This window comes from Vidua chalybeata, chromosome 13, assembly GCF_026979565.1.
Source record: "Vidua chalybeata isolate OUT-0048 chromosome 13, bVidCha1 merged haplotype, whole genome shotgun sequence".
Taxonomy (NCBI): Eukaryota; Metazoa; Chordata; class Aves; order Passeriformes; family Viduidae; genus Vidua; species Vidua chalybeata.
The window spans coordinates 813,272-830,575 of record NC_071542.1 but is presented as its reverse complement, the minus strand read 5'-3'; the positions used below and the strand labels follow the sequence as shown (position 1 = coordinate 830,575).

Genomic DNA, 17,304 nt, shown 5'->3' with positions numbered 1-17,304 from the left:
AAGTCCTTAGAAGCAGGGTAAGAGTTTTTCCTCTGGAAAACTCTGCTGCAGGAATAGCTCAGACTGGTGTGAGTGGGAATACAGTGGCATCTGGATTTCTTTCCGGCAGGGTAATGGGCAAAAAAGTGCAGCTACCCCTTTAAAAAAATAATGCTGGTACAACCTGTCAAAGAATTTTACACATGTCTGCCATTAACAACAAGGCAAGCTGCATGCAGAGGGAGGTTGGCAGGTTGTAAAACCCCATCCAGGTGTCTGCACTGGGAGGGCAGCAGAGCTCTTCTCACCAGCATTGTTTCCCTTGTCCTCCACAAACCACCATCACTCCTGGGCAGGACAAGCTGCCTTCCAAGGTAACCTGAGCCTTTGCTTTCAGGAGGTTATGAGGGTCTCATTTTGCCTGTGAGCTTGGTAGAAAGGGTTTCTTGAACTTCTCAGGTGATCATGTTCTTCAGGATTATGCAGCGTGATGTTACTCCCAGGCTCCGTTGTTACTTGACTGGCACATGGAAATTATTAGCAAGGGAGAGTAGTTTATAAAAAAGAGAAAATGCCTGTCTGTGGTGGTTTTGCAGGCTCAGTATTAGAAGGGTTGTCACTGCTACGGGATAGCTCTGGGGGAGCTCCTTCCGCTGTCCTGCACTTTGTAAGCAGGGCTTGTGGCATTGTCCCCTTCCAAAGGCTCTGTAAGGCCTCATGAAAAGCAGCTGCTGCCCTGAGCCATGCAAGTGAGTGGCTGTAAGGTGATCTGAGCAGAGCACTGAGCACACCTGTGGTGGTTTATTATAAAGGACCTCCAGTGTCAGACACGTGGAGATGAGTCTTTGTGCCAGTGGTGATGAGGAGCAGAGAGCAGGGCTCTGGGGACACACGTCCCTCCTTGCGTACAGCTCGTGACTTGGGCAAGGGGTGAGTGCAGGGGGACCAGCAACATCCTGGGGTGGCTGAACCACTCAGATCCTGTGAGTTCACGGCACTTGGGCACAAAATATTTCAGCAGCAGAAACCTCTCCTACTGCTGCTTCCAAGGTGGATTTTAGTCCCATCCAGTGCTGGGCTGTGGGTCCTGTCCGTTGGTTTGGGGGTCCTGCTGAGCCGTCAGCAGGTTGCAGTTGCTTTAACTTTATTGGATTTTGACAGATTAGGAGGCGAATCCTTTCGTGTGTTGGGGAAGCTTCCCAAATGAAGGTCTTTTAATTTATCTGAGTCAGCTATCCCCAGGGTGATTGCAGGAGGAGTAAGCTAAGGATGACCTGTGACAGAGGGGACCATCATAGCAGTAATAAAAAAAATTCCTGCTCTTCATAAATCCCTTAGTCATGAGGCTGTATTAGCTGGATTCCATATGTTTTAATTAGGAATTATGTATTTTAAGAAAACCAAAATCCGATTCTAGGGAAGACATCATTACATATTTGTAACGGTCCTTGTTTCATTTGGCTTCTGTAGAGATACCAATACAGGTACCTCTCTGTGTTTGCAACCATATTTTTAAAAGTTTGAATAATCGATGTTATTATTTTTTCTTTTCCCCAATCCCAATAGTGTGAAAAAATGTAATTCTCTTTTCAATGCAGAAATTGGGTCAGCAGATCCTAATGAAATAATCCTGGATAACAATGCACACCACACAAGGATCTGCTTCCACTAATTAATGAATAATTTTTCTTTCAAAATACAAAGTAGTAACTTCTGCCTGCAGTGGACAGTGATCTACTTCAGTGGAATCTGTTTGTTGCATGTTTTCCATTTCTATTATTGCCATGGGAAGGTCAAGTAGAAAAAAGCTTTTTGCCATGGTTCAGCTTGTATGGATCATGCTGATATAATCCCTACCTGATTACAGTTATAAGCTCCTAAAACACTGGCCATAAGTGATAAAGACTTCCTTTGTGCTTCAGGCTGTAATCCGCATCAAGCCAGTTTCAATAAGGATTTGTGCATCTGAAGTGTTGGTGAGGATTTGAATCAAAATTATAAACAGAAAATATAATAAAAAGCCTGTCTTGTCTCTGAATTGGTGATGCTACACCTTAAAATCTGACCTGAAGAGCAGCAATGTCACTCTGCTCATGAAAATACGGTGCGTGTGCTATGAAGCCAGACACACAGCGAATGGATCCATTTATTACTGGCTATGATGCATTTAGTTAATTTTGATAGTGGCTCACTTTTGTTTTAGTGCGAGGCAGTAAAACAAATGAGATCACTTTGTTTATTCCTGTGGTTTGGGGTTTTTAGGTGTATGTTTGTTGTAAAGATTTCATCCGCATGAGATGTGCGTGTTGGAAGCTTAGTTTTGGAGCCTAAAATAGGATTATGAAATTACATGCCACGCTTCTAATGAGTAAAACACCCCAATTAAAAAGACATAATGGACAAATTAAGGATGCCTAGGATGTTCTTATTTTGCCTTTGCTGTTGCATTTGTTGGATTACCTAGGGTGTAGATAGGGATTTCTATGCTGTATAAAACTCCACATCTCTGAAGAGTTACACTGCACCTTAACCATCATTCAAACTGGTGATAAAGAGCCACAGCAAATAGTAATCTTCTTTTTAAATCCCTCTCAGGGTACTGGGGCTTCTGCAAAACCGTTTCCCCCCTCATTCTCATATAAACAATTGTTTTTTTTTCACTTGGTCATTTGCACAGACCAGACGATGCGCAGGCAGCTCCAAACACTCATTTGGTTTTCCTCCTTTTTTGGGGACTAAAGGGTGGAGCCAGACCAGGCAGAAGTCAGACCAGCCCTGGAGCTACTTTAATCCATATAATCAGGCACAGGCCCTGAAGGAGGTTTGCCACCTCCTTTAGCTCTTCCCTTTGCAGCCCTCCTTTGGGGCTTGAGGAGTTAAGGCTCTGCTCTGGGGCCAGGGAGCTGTAATATGCAGGACAGCTGCTTTTCTTCTATTCTAGAGACATTTGAGATTTGAGACGAAGTAAATTGTCCATTTAGATGCTTGAGTTGCTGGACCTGGTTAGCATTTGCTGTAAAGCAGCACTTTTTGGCATCTGATATGAAAATCACAAGGCAGAATAAATTTAAAAGGTGATCCTGTGCCAAGACTGTGGCAAAGCTGAAGAGCCTTTTTGATCAATCTGCCTTTGCCTTCTTATGCCCCGACCCAGCAATGCAGAACGAATCACTGACATGCTGAAGATCACCGCTGATTCTTGGAGGAGCAATCCAATGGCCATAATTGCTGGGCGAGGGGGGAAATGTCTGAGGTTTTTTACACTCTAAACCACTTCAGGACGGGAAGGAAGAAACTGCATCTGTGGCTCACTATCTTGTGATTTCTGGGATGGGAATTCCATTCTGGATTGTCCCAAATCCATGTGTGCTTGGGGCTCCTGGGCTGGCAGGACTAGTTGCTCCAGTGTGGCAGCTCCTGCCAGCTTCTCCAGGACATCACATTTTCAGAGAGTCGTAGCACACAGAGCAGTGAATTTGGCCTGAAACATTTTGCTTCCTTGATTTTTAAATCCCTCTCCTTGCCACCCAGAAAAAAAATGCATATGGAAAACCAGCAAGTTTCAGTCTGGTCCCTGGAGCACCCTGGTGCCATGTAAGGGGCAGGCACAAGATGCCTTGCCTTGGTTCTGGGAAATCAGAATAATAATAAAACAGATCTATAAATTATTCAGAGCTCATGAGCTATTGCCTAATGTTGCTTGGGGCCAAGCACAGGGGTGTGGGTGAGGCAGCCAGAAATCTGTCATGGCGAGAGGATGCCATCCAGGGCTCGTGGTACCCGACTGGTCTTTGAATTTTGGTGCGGTTTGGACAGCTGGAGGGGCGTGACATTCGGGAAGCACGGTGGCATCTGGCCTTTCCAGCGTGCCACGCACTCCGTCCCTACATTATCTCTCCTGCTTTTGCTGCGCCTCGTGGTGTGGGGAGCGCGGCCGGGGGGATCTGGCAGCTCCTGGGCAGCCACAGGCGGGGGCCAGAGTCTCCCAGGCTGCTATTGGCTCCAGAGCCGTAAATTAAGACTTCTCCTTTCTCTTCGCAAGGCACATTTCATTGGCTTAGGATAAGATCTGGCAAGCAGCACCGGCATTCGAAGGCATAACTCTGCTCTCTGGTGTTTTCTTCTCTTTAAAGGCTGTAACCCTTTGCGGAAGCAGCGCAGGGAAACCGCGCAAAGGCGGCCGGAGGAGGCTGGCGCTGGTACCAGCTCAGTTTGGGCCGGACGGGCCCCCTGGGGCAGCGGCAACTTCGCCCTTGCTCACCGGTACGGCCCGGACGTACCGGCGAGCACCGCTACAGCCAGCCGGGCCGCGGCACAGAGGCGGCTGTACCGGGTGGACAGCGGTGCGGGGGCTAGCCGGCTGTGCGGGTGCCAGCGGGCGGCTCGAAGAGACAGCCGGGCGGAGCGGGGGAGGACAGCCGGGCGGTGCGGAGCTCCGCGGAGCGGTGCGGGGCCCGGCGGGCGGAGCGGTGCGGGGTTCAGCGGAGCGGTGCGGGGCCCAGCGGGCGGAGCGGTGCGGGGCTCATCGGGCGGTGCGGTGCGGGGCCCGGCGGGCGGAGCGGTGCGGGGTTCAGCGGAGCGGTGCGGGGTTCAGCGGAGTGGTGCGGGGCCCGGCGGGCGGAACGGTGCGGGGTTCAGCGGGCGGAGCGGTGCGGGGTTCAGCGGAGCGGTGCGGGGCCCGGCGGGCGGAGCGGTGCGGTGCGGGGCCCGGCGGGCGGCGCGGGCCGTACCGCGGCCGCTCCGCGCTCCCCGCTCCTTCCCGCCCGCGCCGCCGCCGCCGCGCATTGGCTCGGCGGTCGGTCCAATGGGGCGGCGGGGCGGGGCGGGGCGGGCCGGCCGCGCTCTCGCGAGAGCGGCGCGGTGCGGGCCGGCGGAACCATGTTGCGGGCGGCGGCGGCGGCGCAGCGGCTGCGGCGGGCGGTGAGTGCGGGGCGAGCCCCGCGCCGCGCGGTGTGCACCGGGCGGGCCCTGCCCGGTGGGGCGAAGGGGGGCGCGGGGCGGGGCCGAGCTCCGCCCGCCCGGCAGCGGTGGTCGAGGGGGGGGCGGTCTCTGAGAGGCGAGCGCCCCGCGCCGCCGGGCTCGGGCTTCTCCGCTGGGCTCCCCTCCCGCTCTGGCTGTTAAAAGTAAAGTTTCCGAGTGGACACGGGATGCTCCAGAAGCCCTTCCCGGCCGTCACGGCAGGCAGGAGTTGAGCACTGTTGTCCCGTGTGGAAAGCTAAGGTAGGTGTCAGAGAAGTCCTGAACTTCTGGGAGTGCTCGCTCGCATCCACCCTGGAGCAGGACAAGCTGAGCAACAGGTGGAGAAGACTTCTAAAGTTTGCTACTGTAAACTGTTTAGAATACTAAAAGAATATTAGCGGCTCAAGGAAGGCTTTCTGCAGTATTGTAGGTTAATCCACCGTTTCTCAGTCACACCTGTGCAGAAAGGTGATTGCCTTAACGATCACAACTTGCGGATGAAACTAATGCAAAACACCTGTTGCTTCTCCAGTTTGACCTTCATATTGCTCAGCTGGGAGGAGTGCTGGGCTTTTGGAGGCCATTTGCTGCTTGGTGTGTCATCGTGGCTGCCTTACCAAGGTCTAGGTGAACTCAAGGTTAATTGGAGTAGATGATTGATGAGATGCCCCCGAATATCTGTTCAGTCTCTTACTGTGCACCCTCCACTAGAACTGTGTATAAATAGCCCTTGTAAGTAACTTTAAGTCTCGCAAGTCTTTTTCAGGTCTCCAAGGCTTTTACAGGTACTATGGTTGAATACAGCTCTAAAATAGTAGTTATGCATATATTAAATGGTTTCAGGTGATAAAAATCTCTTAAAAGATGAGCAAAGGTAGACTAGGTGAGATATGATTGAATTAATCAGAAAATTCTGTTATAATCATGGGCATGTCTCAGTTGTTGTTAGGCTGCAGGCTTTGTAGAGCAAAGGTCTTGATGATCTCCGAATCATATGGTACTGCTACTATGTAAATAGTACTTTACTCACATGCTCACTGCACAATTCAGTTTCATGACCTGGGCACGTGAGTTCAGCCGCCTGGTTTTCAGCCATACACATCTAAACTAGTAACTTTGTAAAACAAGGCCAGTAAAACATTGTGTGCACCTTGAGTGTGTGTGTAACAATGTAGTCTGTGACAGAAGTGAAACAAACTCACAGTTTTTGTTTCACTGTTTGAAAAGTGCAAAGTTTAGCCCTGCTGACACTTAACAGCTCAAGATTGAGTGGAGTCTAGAGAAAAAGAAGATGAGAGAAGCCTGTGAAGTGTGAGCAGGAAGGAAAGTTGAACTTTTGTACAACTTAAAGATGGGAATACTGAGGAGGAATGAGACTGCAAGTGCACAAAAACTTGGTGCAGAGGTGGGAATAAGCGATTTAGGGACTTCCCTGTGTTGAACTGCACTCGGTGTTGTACTTCAAAATTGCTTTGTTGATTTTTATTATTGGTTTGCAAGGGGTGTATTTGGAGAAGTTCATTGTGTATTTTGTCTTTCTCTTGCTGCTTCAATCCCTTTGTAATATTAAGTCTTTACTATGATTGCCAAATCCTTTTTGCAAAGTGGTTTTATTTTTTTCTTGTTGTTCTTTGCTGCAGTTATAGCTCCTTTTTTAATTTAGGTGCCTTTAGTGTTGCTTTTCTAATTAGTGTTTCCTGGAGTTATAGAGCTGTCTCTTTTGTAGCCAGGTCTTTAGAGAGGTTCTATAAGTATAAGCTTGAGTTCCCTTCTCTCTCTGAGTTTACCAGATTTATTTAGTTAGCTTAAAGTTTTACAGCTACAAGACTGTGTCTTACTAGAATTAGGCATTGCTTTGTTGTTTAGGAACGTAGCCTTTATCTTTAGTAATACCCCAATTCCTAGTTTCTGGAGTTCTTTCTTGGGAACTTTGTCCTGTGTTAGTGGTTCTCCATGAGATCCAGAATTCCTAATAAGCAGTTTCAAAATTTTAGCTTCTGGCCAGTTTGCTTTTACAGCTAAGTAAATAATCTCTAGAAATACCTTTGTAGGTCCAGTTGTTTGGTGCTCTGCCTTGTGAATGTCTGTTTTGGTTTTGTTCCTGTAACTTCCAGTGGCTCTTCTAAAGAGAGACAAACTTCATTTTCCCAGGTGAAGCTTCTAGCACCTGTTTCTTATTGATGCATATTTGGAGCATGGGGCTATGTGGAATTCACCTGCTGCGTCTCTGGCAGTTTTTGGAGCAACTTTTTGGCAGACACATCTTGTGCTGTTGTGCCTGCCACATGTTTCAGTTGGAGCTGATTTCCTAATTCCGGTGTTATTAATGAGTGTCCTTGGAGCAGGCTGCAGACAGCCATCGCTGTTGCCAGCAGAGGCCACGGGTGCTGCACACCAACCTCACCAAGCAGCCAGCAAAGATTTGTGACACTTCCCTCTGGGCTTTTCCAGCTCTTGGTACAGCTTGCTTTTAGCACGCAAGCAGCAAATCTGTCTGTAAGAGGTGCTAGGCATGTGTGCTGTTCAGGTGGCCTGTCTGTGTGCTGAAAGACCAAGAGATGCTCAGTTTGCAGTGGCTTTGTGTGAAGAGCAGATCACCTGTGCACATTGGGTGGGTGCTGGATGTGTGTGGTGTTGGCTTTACCTGTGCACGTGTACTGGATGTGCCCAGATTGCTGATGGTATTTTGTCTGGAGCCTAGAAATCCAGATATTATGCTCACATTTTTTGTGCTCTGGTTGGAAAATATTGATGGGTTTCTCAGTGGGGAGCAAAATGGTGCTTTGGGGAAACTTGAGACAATCGGTGCAGTGAATCTGTGGCTGTTTTGCAAGTGGCTTAATTGATTAATTACTGCACATCCGAGTTAATCTTAGGAACTTTGAGACATTTGGAAGTCAGAGGCCAAGTTTGCTCTACAGTAAATACTGGGGAGGGAAGGGGGAGTTGGAAATTCTTGGTGGTTTTAATTCACAAATCTTAGTTTTGGTATAAACTGAGTCACTGTCCAGAGTTTCCACCAGAGAGGAAGTGCAGATGTTTTTGCTGTAGAGGAAACACAGGTGTGTAGCTGTGATTTGTAGCTAAACCTGAGGAAAATAAACTTCCCAGTTCTACCTCCCCGTTACTGGGATGTCATCACCTGCTGTCATGCTGCAGAAGCTACTCAGGTTCCCAGGTTGGTGGGATATTTATCTGGAGGTGGTTTCTCTGGGTAGCCTGATTTTCTAGGGCTTGGTTTTCACCAGGAGCCTTCTGTGGCACAAGCACTGAGTGCTGTTCCTTCTTAAGTCACTGTTTTCAACACTTTGATCTGTGGGTCTTATTTCTAGTGCTTTCTTTCCTTGCTGCCAGCTGGTTAGGTTTATTCTCTACCTTCCTATTTTATTTAGGCTCCCTAAGCAGACATCCTGCCCAAGAGCAGAAATGATGTCAGTGAAGTGATGGGCTGCTCTCCCACACGTGCAACTGGACAGTAACCGCATCAAAATAACTGTGTGTCCTATCATTGACTCATTGCAGATTCTTAGTCTCCAGGACCATATGACTGGATGAATTACCCTCTGATTTTACTGCAGATCCTTTATTATAATGAACAAAAGTCAGTTTGGTTTGGTTTTGTTTATTGAGAAAATTATTTAATGTGTCCTAGTATGTAAAATTCAGACTCACGTAGAAATCTCGTTTGTCATCTAGATTTTTACCCATAATGTATAATGTGACTTTAAATTTATTTTGAATCTGGTCTTGTCTTTATGTTCAAAAATGTCATGCACGAAGTGACCTGGTGTGCATATTGTGTGTATTCCCACAAATATAAAATGTGGGATTACAGGTTTAGGAATAATGCCTAATTAATGCTGTAATAGCCAGTCTGCTTAAGCAACTTCTATTGCTCGTATTCGTTTTGGCTGAAAAATAATTATTTCTCAGTTTATTTTAGAATGGTTTGACAGAATGATGGTGCTGGTGCAGTGCTTATTTAGGGAAAAAAATGATAATCGAGGCAGAAATAAGTGTGTTTAAAATGCATGTGTCTCCCTTTGGAAATTTGAAAACTTGAGGATTTTCCAGGAATATGGTCCACTTTACCCCATGACACAACTGTAAATCATTGGAGAGTGGGCTTTTTGCCACAAAGGCATGGATTTATTCTTCAAATGGTGACTAAAATTTCATAACTTTTATTGTGGATGATGTATGAAACATAATCAAAAATGCAGTGTCTGATCTATAGTTGGCAGTAAATATTTTGTTACTGGCAATTGGTTTCAAGGGAGCTTAGAATATTTAATCACAGCAAGCATAAGCATTATGCTTAACCTTAAGCATAAGAGATTAAATGCAGAGCACTTCTACAAGAATCCTTATTGTTTTAATCAAAAGGACAAATTATGATCCAGATTCTGCAAAAACTTATCCTTGTATTTTCATTTGTGCACTGCTGATTAGCTTCAGGGAAGTCCTTGGGATTTGCTTTCTGTGTTTGAAATTCAGTATGTTGGTAGGCTTTGTGGGGTTGAAATCCAGATGCAAATTTTAGCCTCTCCTATTTTCTGAAGCTTTTTTTATTTAGGGTTGTAGGCAAGTGCATGTTTGACATGAGGGGAGATGGGGTTGGAATGTAAATTTAAAAAAAATAGTGTTTGGCTGTGCATTTTCAGCGTTGTGTTAGTATTTGTTCCTTGGTTATATTAATGAATTGACTTGATTTTCCATGTGTTCCATCCTACATTGATCATAACTCAAGCCTTCAGTTGGGCTTTATGTAGGGTAAACAAACACTTGAGAGACATTATTCCTGTTCCCATCCAAAATGTTTTCCCTACCCTAGTATTAGGCTTGGAGGAATAATGTTTTTCACACATACACCTGAATATTAGAGAGGAAGGTCTCCGAATTTAGAATATTTTGCTTTGGTTTTATGGCAGTTTTTTGCCTTTTTTTTTTTTTTTTTTTTTCATTTTTGCTTTAGAAGCTCAAGTTTGTGTATGGATGGTGAATTGGTCAAAATTGTTATTTAAGTACCATTAAATTGTGGTGGTAGACGAAGTGCTCAAAAGTTTTGAAGGAAAAGAGGGAAAAGTGAATGTGATGCCTATAAAGATTTCTCCTAGTGTGTTTTCAGGCTGTCAGCCCCTGCTGCTTAATTTTCATCCAGCCACTGCATAAAATTTTGCCTCTAAATATAAAAGTGGGTTCTGTAGCTAGATTTTGTTTAAAACTTATAATAAAACACTGCCAGAGAACCACCCTAGAAAACCAAGTAAATATTTATTTGCAGCTGTTGATTTCATTGTGTCTTACTCTTGTTTGTCTAATCCTCAGTCTTTAAGGTACTTGGTTAAGTTGATTGACTGAGCTTGAATGTAAGGTGTTAACATGTTTTTCTTAATTTTGTTTGGTGTTTTCCTGTGGAGTTTCAGTTTAAGCACAGCATGTTACACACAAGCTGAAGTCAAGCAGGTTTATCTTTTCCTTCTTGTATTCTCTTTACTTAATAAAAATTATCTAGAATGAGGCTAGCAGTGTTTTATGGTTTGTATAAGTGATGAATTTCTGTAAAGCCTTGGACACCCAGCGGGACAGTTTTTATTTCAGTGCTGAGTTTCCTGCTCGTGTGTGTCTCTCTTCCCTTGCAGGCGTCGGTGCTGCGGAGGTCCCAGAGCACCTTGGTGGTGGCAGAACACAACAATGAGTCCCTCACACCCATCACCCTCAACACCATCACTGCAGCAAAGCGCTTGGGAGGGGAGGTTTCCTGCCTGGTTGCTGGTACCAGCTGTGACAAGGTAGGAAATGCTATTTTCATACCAATGGAATAAAGAATGCAGTGAAACAACACTTGGCAGCATGTCGGGCAGCCTGAAAGATAATCTGTAGTCAGGAGAAACTGTGCCAGGAGTTGCTAATCTGCCAGAAAAGTCCTGCACTTGGAACTGCTTCTCTTCTAAAGAGAAAATATGGATATAGATTTCATTTCACAAGGGACGGTATCAATAGTGGTTGTTACATGCTTGAGGAAGCAAATTTTTATAGGACTAAAGGACAATTAACTTTTAAAACAAGCTATATTTCTGTAAAGTTTAAATGACAGCTATTGCAGTGCTAAGAGTTTGGAAAGAAGCTTTTGCTTGTTTAAATGGAAACCAGCAGAAGTGAAACAACAGTTGATAAATTGGGCTTTTGAGCAAGTTGCTGTTACTAACCAATCACTAGCTGTGTAGAGAGTGTTTGCAACCTGAAATTCTGAAATCAGTGCTTCTTGACTTTATCACACAGCTCACGTATGTAAGAAGTTCCTTGTATGTAAGCTGTGTATCTTTAGTGTAATTTTGATGTGCCAATTCTAGAGACAATGTCGTCAGTACATTAGTGGCACTTTTATTCCAGCATGACTTGGTATTGTGTGAGCAGCAGAAGTACAAAAAACTGTGCCTAATACTTACGTACTGTTTATGCACTGTTATTTTGAAAGGAACATGTGGTATCTCATGAAGAAGGCATACTTAGAGCAGCTTATTCACAAATAGGTGGAGAAACCTCAGTAGCTATTCAGGTGTTAGAGGTGGAGATGAAGCAAATATTTATCTAAATCAAGAAAATGAAAAAGAAAAAAAATAAATAATTTCCTGACATGTGTCTTTAATTTTCCTTATTCTATGCACTTGCATAGGAGAAAAATTATTGTGAATGTTTTGTTTGTTTGTTTTAATGCTAAATATATGGAGTCCGTATGTTATGGTGGGAAAAAGTATTTTATAAAAAATGAAGGTTTAGAGATTTTTATTTAAGAGCCAGTGACTCAAACAGATATTCTGCAGCAGCTACTAGGGATTTTTTCTTTATTTCCTTTTGTTAATTTTTGGGGGTAAACTGATACTCATCAAACCCAGTAAAACTACAGTTTCTGGGCGATGCATGTGGTCTCCAGACCTCGCTGTCAGTCCTCTTCTCTCTGATCTGTAGTAACCCTTTTATCATTTAAACTTCACTAATGCCAATTCAAACAAAAAAAAAAAGCATAAATGTAAATTGAAAATTCACATTGCTTCAGTGGGCAAAAAGTCAGATGCAAACAAAGGGTTGCTCCTAGAATTTGGACAAAAATGATAACAGCATTGTACATTTGTATTTGTTTGTCTGGTAGATACTGACTGATCTAAAAGTAGGATTGGTTTCTTGGTGATTGTATTGGAATACTGAGCAATACTCCTCAAGGGTGACTGTTGCTGGCTGCTGTAAGAAATGCTGGGGTCCCTGTGGAGCCCTGCATGCAGGAGGCAAGTTTTCCTGAGTTTGATTTGCTCCATAGAGCTCTGACAAATTAATTTTCATTATGCCATAAGGCGCTGTGCTGTGGATCAGAAGACCTGCATTTTATTCCATTCATGTCTGCTCTGATTTTGAAATTCGTGTACTTTTGGTTCTGGTTTTACGAACCTATAGGCTGTGAGTTATTTGCAGTGGGGACTACCTTGTTATATGTTTGTGGTGCCTGTTAAAACACAAACTAACAATAATTCACTTCTAATTACAGGTAGCATCAGAACTCAGCAAAGTGCAGGGTGTTGCAAAAGTTCTTGTGGCTCAGCATGATGTGTACAAGGGATTTCTAGCAGGTGAGAGTTGTTCTTACCTATTGAGAAAAGAAATTTATTTGTGTATTTGTGATTGAAAATAAGACAGTTGTAAATTCTGAGCAATGTATTTTTATTCTCAGAGGAGCTGACTCCCTTGATTGTGGAAACTCATAAAAAATTTAATTACACCCACATTTGTGCCGGAGCATCTGCCTTTGGGAAGGTAAGTAGATCAAAGAGCATCTAAAAGTTCTTCTAGAAAAGAACAGACACTGCTGTAGGTACGAGTGTGAATCAAAGGCCTGAGGGAGATCAGCCCTCAGTTCTGCATTTGCAAACTATTTTACAGCAGTTTGCTTAAGAGGTCATTAGTTAGATTTCATGATTCATGTTTGAGTTCTTTTATGAGCTGATGTGAAAAAAATAGTGTAGAAGAAATATTCTGTGGTAACCAGCCAATCCTATGGACACAAGGCAAAATGTGCAATAAGGCAGACAGATTAAGTGATCTGAAAGCATGAAAATTGTAAGGAAAAGCACAGCAAATTGGGATGAAAAATCTGTTATTTGCATGTTGAAATGAAAGTGTGCAAACCTATCGGAAGCAAACTTTCTTTGGAGTGGGATTTGCATCTGTGATAGAAGTCATGTACGTTGAAATGCTTGTAAACATATATAAATAACACAGATCTAAGTTCCAGCCAGGATGGTTTTTAATGAAAATACAATTTTTCAAAACTTGGGGTTTTTTTGGGAATGTGTTTATAAGTGGAGGGCCTCAGTACTAAGAATCTGGGCCACATAGTGGAGCAGTGAATTGGAGAAAAAGGATCCTTCAGAAATCTTGCCGATGTAGGACGGGTAATGACATCAGCTTCCATCTGACTACTTTTGCTTCAGTCAATAGCAATCCCTATGCTTGTGTTTTTGCTAAGAGAAATTAAGCCTTAGGTTTTTAAAACTTCTTTTTTTTTTTTTTTTCCTTTTTTTTTTTTTTCCTTTTTTAACTGCAGTGTCATGGTAGGAGTTAATGGCTTTTGCTTTAAAGCTTAACACTGCCATTTTTGAGTGCTTCATGTGAGTAAAGATTTCAGACCTGGGCCTTTTTTCTTTTACCAGATTAGGAGGCAGACAAAAAGCAAATAATCATCTTATTGATTTCTTCATCATTTCTGCTGCTCTTTTTATCCTTCTTCCCACTCTAAAGGTGCTAAGTAATTTTCTAGAGTAAATTTTGGAGCAAGAGAATATATACTTTAATATTAAATTTAAATTTTTTTTTCCTTTGGAGGGAAGAGTGCAGGGTTTTTTCCCTATAATTTCTGGCATCTAACTTCCAAAAGCACCATTTTTTTTTCCCTTGAAGTGCCAAGAGCTCAACAATCCATAACTGTCAATTTTCTGAGTAAATGGCATCTATATTCAGTTTTAGAATATTTGAAGCAAATAAGTCTCCTAATTTAAGATATTGAATTAAGGGTTTACTTACAGTAAGTCTCATAAAATGTCTAATGTTATTACAGTAATGGGATTTTATTTGGCTGCTAAAGCTACATGAGTAGCCCTTCAAAAATCTTAGTTCTATGTGTCTTAGAGCCATATGAAGCTAAAATCGGGTCAGCAGTGTTCTTTTACTGACCATATATGTTTTACTTAGCTTACTTTGCTAACTTTTCATCTCTAACTTCTAGAATCTTATTCCCAGAGTGGCTGGCAAGCTTGATGTTGCCCCTGTTTCTGACATTATTGAAATTAAGTCCCCAGATACTTTTGTGAGAACTATCTATGCAGGTGGGTAATCACAAAAGCTGTGTGGTATTTGTCCAATGAAGAATCCAGTAGTGCTAATTTTTCTACATGCTCCTAATGTGAAAACCTTAGAATATGATAGGAATTTTCCCTTTACAATCTCAATTGCTGTGGTTCATAAAAAATGAAGCCTGGGGATGGACACGACGCTCCCTGTGTGAGAAAGCAAGTAATTGCAAGGGCTTTGGTAGAAGCATGTCAAACCCATGTCTGTCACCTTAAGGAACAGAATCTGCTCCCATCCTTTCCGTGTGCTGTGTTTGTTAATGCCCTTCTGATCAGGTTTTGGAAAGCATAAGACGTCAGGTTAATTGTCCAGCTTTATTTAATAGGACTAGCATTAGTTCTGATTTAAGATACCACAGGGTTGTTTTTTCTAATTATGAAGACATTGAATGAATTATTTCTAATATTTAATTACCTTAATTTGTAATTATTTCTTCAGTCTTGTTTCTCTAATGCGTGGCTGACTCTGTGTTTTATTTTAGATATTAGCTTATTAGCTTGTGTTTCTTAATTTTACTGTAAAGATTGTACCACATGTACCAGCAGGGTATTACATTTTGAATTATGGTACTGGAATGTGGTTTAGTGCTGCACTTTACGTTACTTCCCAGTAATTCACAGTTTCAAGATGACTTTGTTTATGAATAGTTGAATTTTTATGAATGTTGCAGCATTTTTTCTTTTAGCATTCCCTGCAGCCTCCAGTGTGAAGTATTATATTATAGAGAGAAACACAGTCCCACAGATACTCGGGGGAGGCCTCATTGTCTTCAGTTTTGATGAATTCATGCAACAGGATAAAAGATCTACTTTGAATTATAGACATTCTTTATGTGTAAGAATGGCATTTTCAAAGTTGTTTTTTTCATCCCTTCTGAAATTTAAAATCTCGTTCATAAGAGATGATGTGAATGCCCTGTCTCCTTTAAAAATAGAGGATTTGTATTTATACTTTAAAAACATGGGGCTAAAACATAAATGAAAGTATTTTTAATCTCTATTTATTAAGTGCTAAGTTTTAGTCATCTAAAACTACAATTTTGGGAAGTACCTTGGTGGATGTTGCATATTCTAGTACAACTGCTAATGTGGTTTTGATTATTAATTTTGGGGTTTTTTTAAAAGCACAGTATGTTTGATAATCTTTAAATTTTGAATGCCCCTTGTTTTAGGAAATATTATTTGCACTGTGCAGTGTGATGAAGCAATCAAAGTGTTTACTGTACGGGGAACTTCATTTGAGGCTGCTGCAGCGAGTGGTGGTAATGCCAGTGTAGAAAAGTGTGAGTATTTGTTCTGCAGTGCTGTTGTTTTGTTTAATAGAGTTCGTTTTGCTCACTGCATGGTGATGTTTTGTAGAAGTATTTGTCAAAGCAAACTGATTGTCATAATGTTAGCTTCATGCTTTTAATTACAGGTGCTTGCACTTTTTAGTGATGTCTGGTAAGAGAAGATAGAGATTATCTGCACAGTTACTTCCTTTTCCTTGACCAGAAATTGAAATTATCTGTGCTGAAATCCGTGCTTCTTCCACTCGCTGCCTAAACGTCTGCCACTGCAGTCTTGAAACTTTAAGTAAGGACAAGTTTGTCCTTACAGCTGTTTGAATAACCAGATTGGTTTTCAAAAGAAGATTGAGCAAAAACAGAAGTGTTTGGCTCTCTGTAGTTTTGGTTTAATGATATTGCAATTGAGATAGGTCACTACATCATCAAGCTAAATTAGTGGTAGTTTAAATCGATTTGAGAATACAGAGTTGTTTTTTTAGATCAGTTTTAACCATATCAGTTCAATTTATAATTTAATGAAGCCAGTGTTGCTCTGATAATTGAGAAATCCAGTCACAGAATGACAAAGTAGTTGAGGTTGGAAGGGATGTCTAGAGATCATCTAGTCCAGCCCCATGGACTAGGTTGCCCAGGACTGTGTCCAGTCAGGCTTTGAGAATGTCCACAGGTGGAGACTTTACGACTACTCTGGGTAACTTGTTCCATTTTGGTGACCTCTGCTGTTTTTCACTGTGGGCCTTTTTGTTTTGTGGCTTAGTCCCTGCCTCTGAACCGTTCTGTATTTCCTAACGTCTGTGGGTGGTAGAATTCAAACGTTACTGAATTAGTGTGTTGTGCTGTTGGTGTGCTGCCTGATTGACTCGTCTGCCCGTGATGGTAAGGCTCACACTTGTTATGCTGGGTTGGAATCAGTGTGTAACACTTGTACAGCAGAATTCCTTGTAGTGCAGTTTGTACTGTAGGTGCCCTGAGCACAGCTGGTGAACGAGGCTCGTTACTCAGTGCCAGGAGCAACTGTGGAGACTCGGCAAAAGCTCGAGGTGGAATCGGGTGTAGAATGAACTTTGAATTAAGCTCGAGCTCAGGTTTCAGCTTGAAAACACATGCTTTCCCATTTTCCTTGTGGGTGTTTGGCTCATCTGGTGAATGCAGTGACCCCCCCACCGCCGGTCGGTATCTCCGAGTGGATTGAGCAGAAGCTGACGAAGAGCGACCGGCCGGAGCTCACCAGTGCCAAAGTGGTTGTGTCAGGGGGTGAGTGATCACAGTGAAACTGGCTGATGCTGCATTGCAGTAATGGCACCTCTTGTAAATCATGGCTGTAGCAGAGCCCTGTGGTGTGATACATAAAAAAAAGGCATTATGATATTCCATGGGGGCTACCTGGGAAGCACCTGATGTGTATTTTGTAAAGAGGTAACGCATGAGTTTAGCATATGCTGGGAGGCTTTGTTAGAATATTTTCATATTTGATGAGCCTCTTTGTAAGTTTAGCAATATGAATTGTTTTTTTAGATGGACACGTATTGTGGTTTTCATGTATCAAAATTACTGCTGATCATTTCGGTCAGTCCAAACATTATTATGTAATGACCTTAATTATTTTAAAATTGTATTGTGTTCTGCTTCTTAGGGATCAAGTGATGGACTGTGATTTTTACTGTATGCCTACAGCTAAA

General features: G+C 42.8%; 1 protein-coding gene across 1 annotated transcript in view; it reads left to right on the top strand.

Moving 5' to 3' along the window:
* Nucleotides 1-4,845: 4,845 nt before the first annotated feature.
* Nucleotides 4,846-17,304, top strand: part of ETFA (electron transfer flavoprotein subunit alpha) — a 29,750-nt gene continuing 17,291 nt past the window's right edge. The window contains exons 1-7 of the mRNA XM_053954236.1: nucleotides 4,846-4,899; nucleotides 10,581-10,730; nucleotides 12,479-12,560; nucleotides 12,662-12,744; nucleotides 14,213-14,312; nucleotides 15,509-15,619; nucleotides 16,778-16,879. Coding sequence (XP_053810211.1) covers nucleotides 4,858-4,899; nucleotides 10,581-10,730; nucleotides 12,479-12,560; nucleotides 12,662-12,744; nucleotides 14,213-14,312; nucleotides 15,509-15,619; nucleotides 16,778-16,879 — 670 coding nt within the window. The 5' untranslated portion in view covers nucleotides 4,846-4,857. The remainder of the gene's footprint in view (nucleotides 4,900-10,580; nucleotides 10,731-12,478; nucleotides 12,561-12,661; nucleotides 12,745-14,212; nucleotides 14,313-15,508; nucleotides 15,620-16,777; nucleotides 16,880-17,304) is intronic.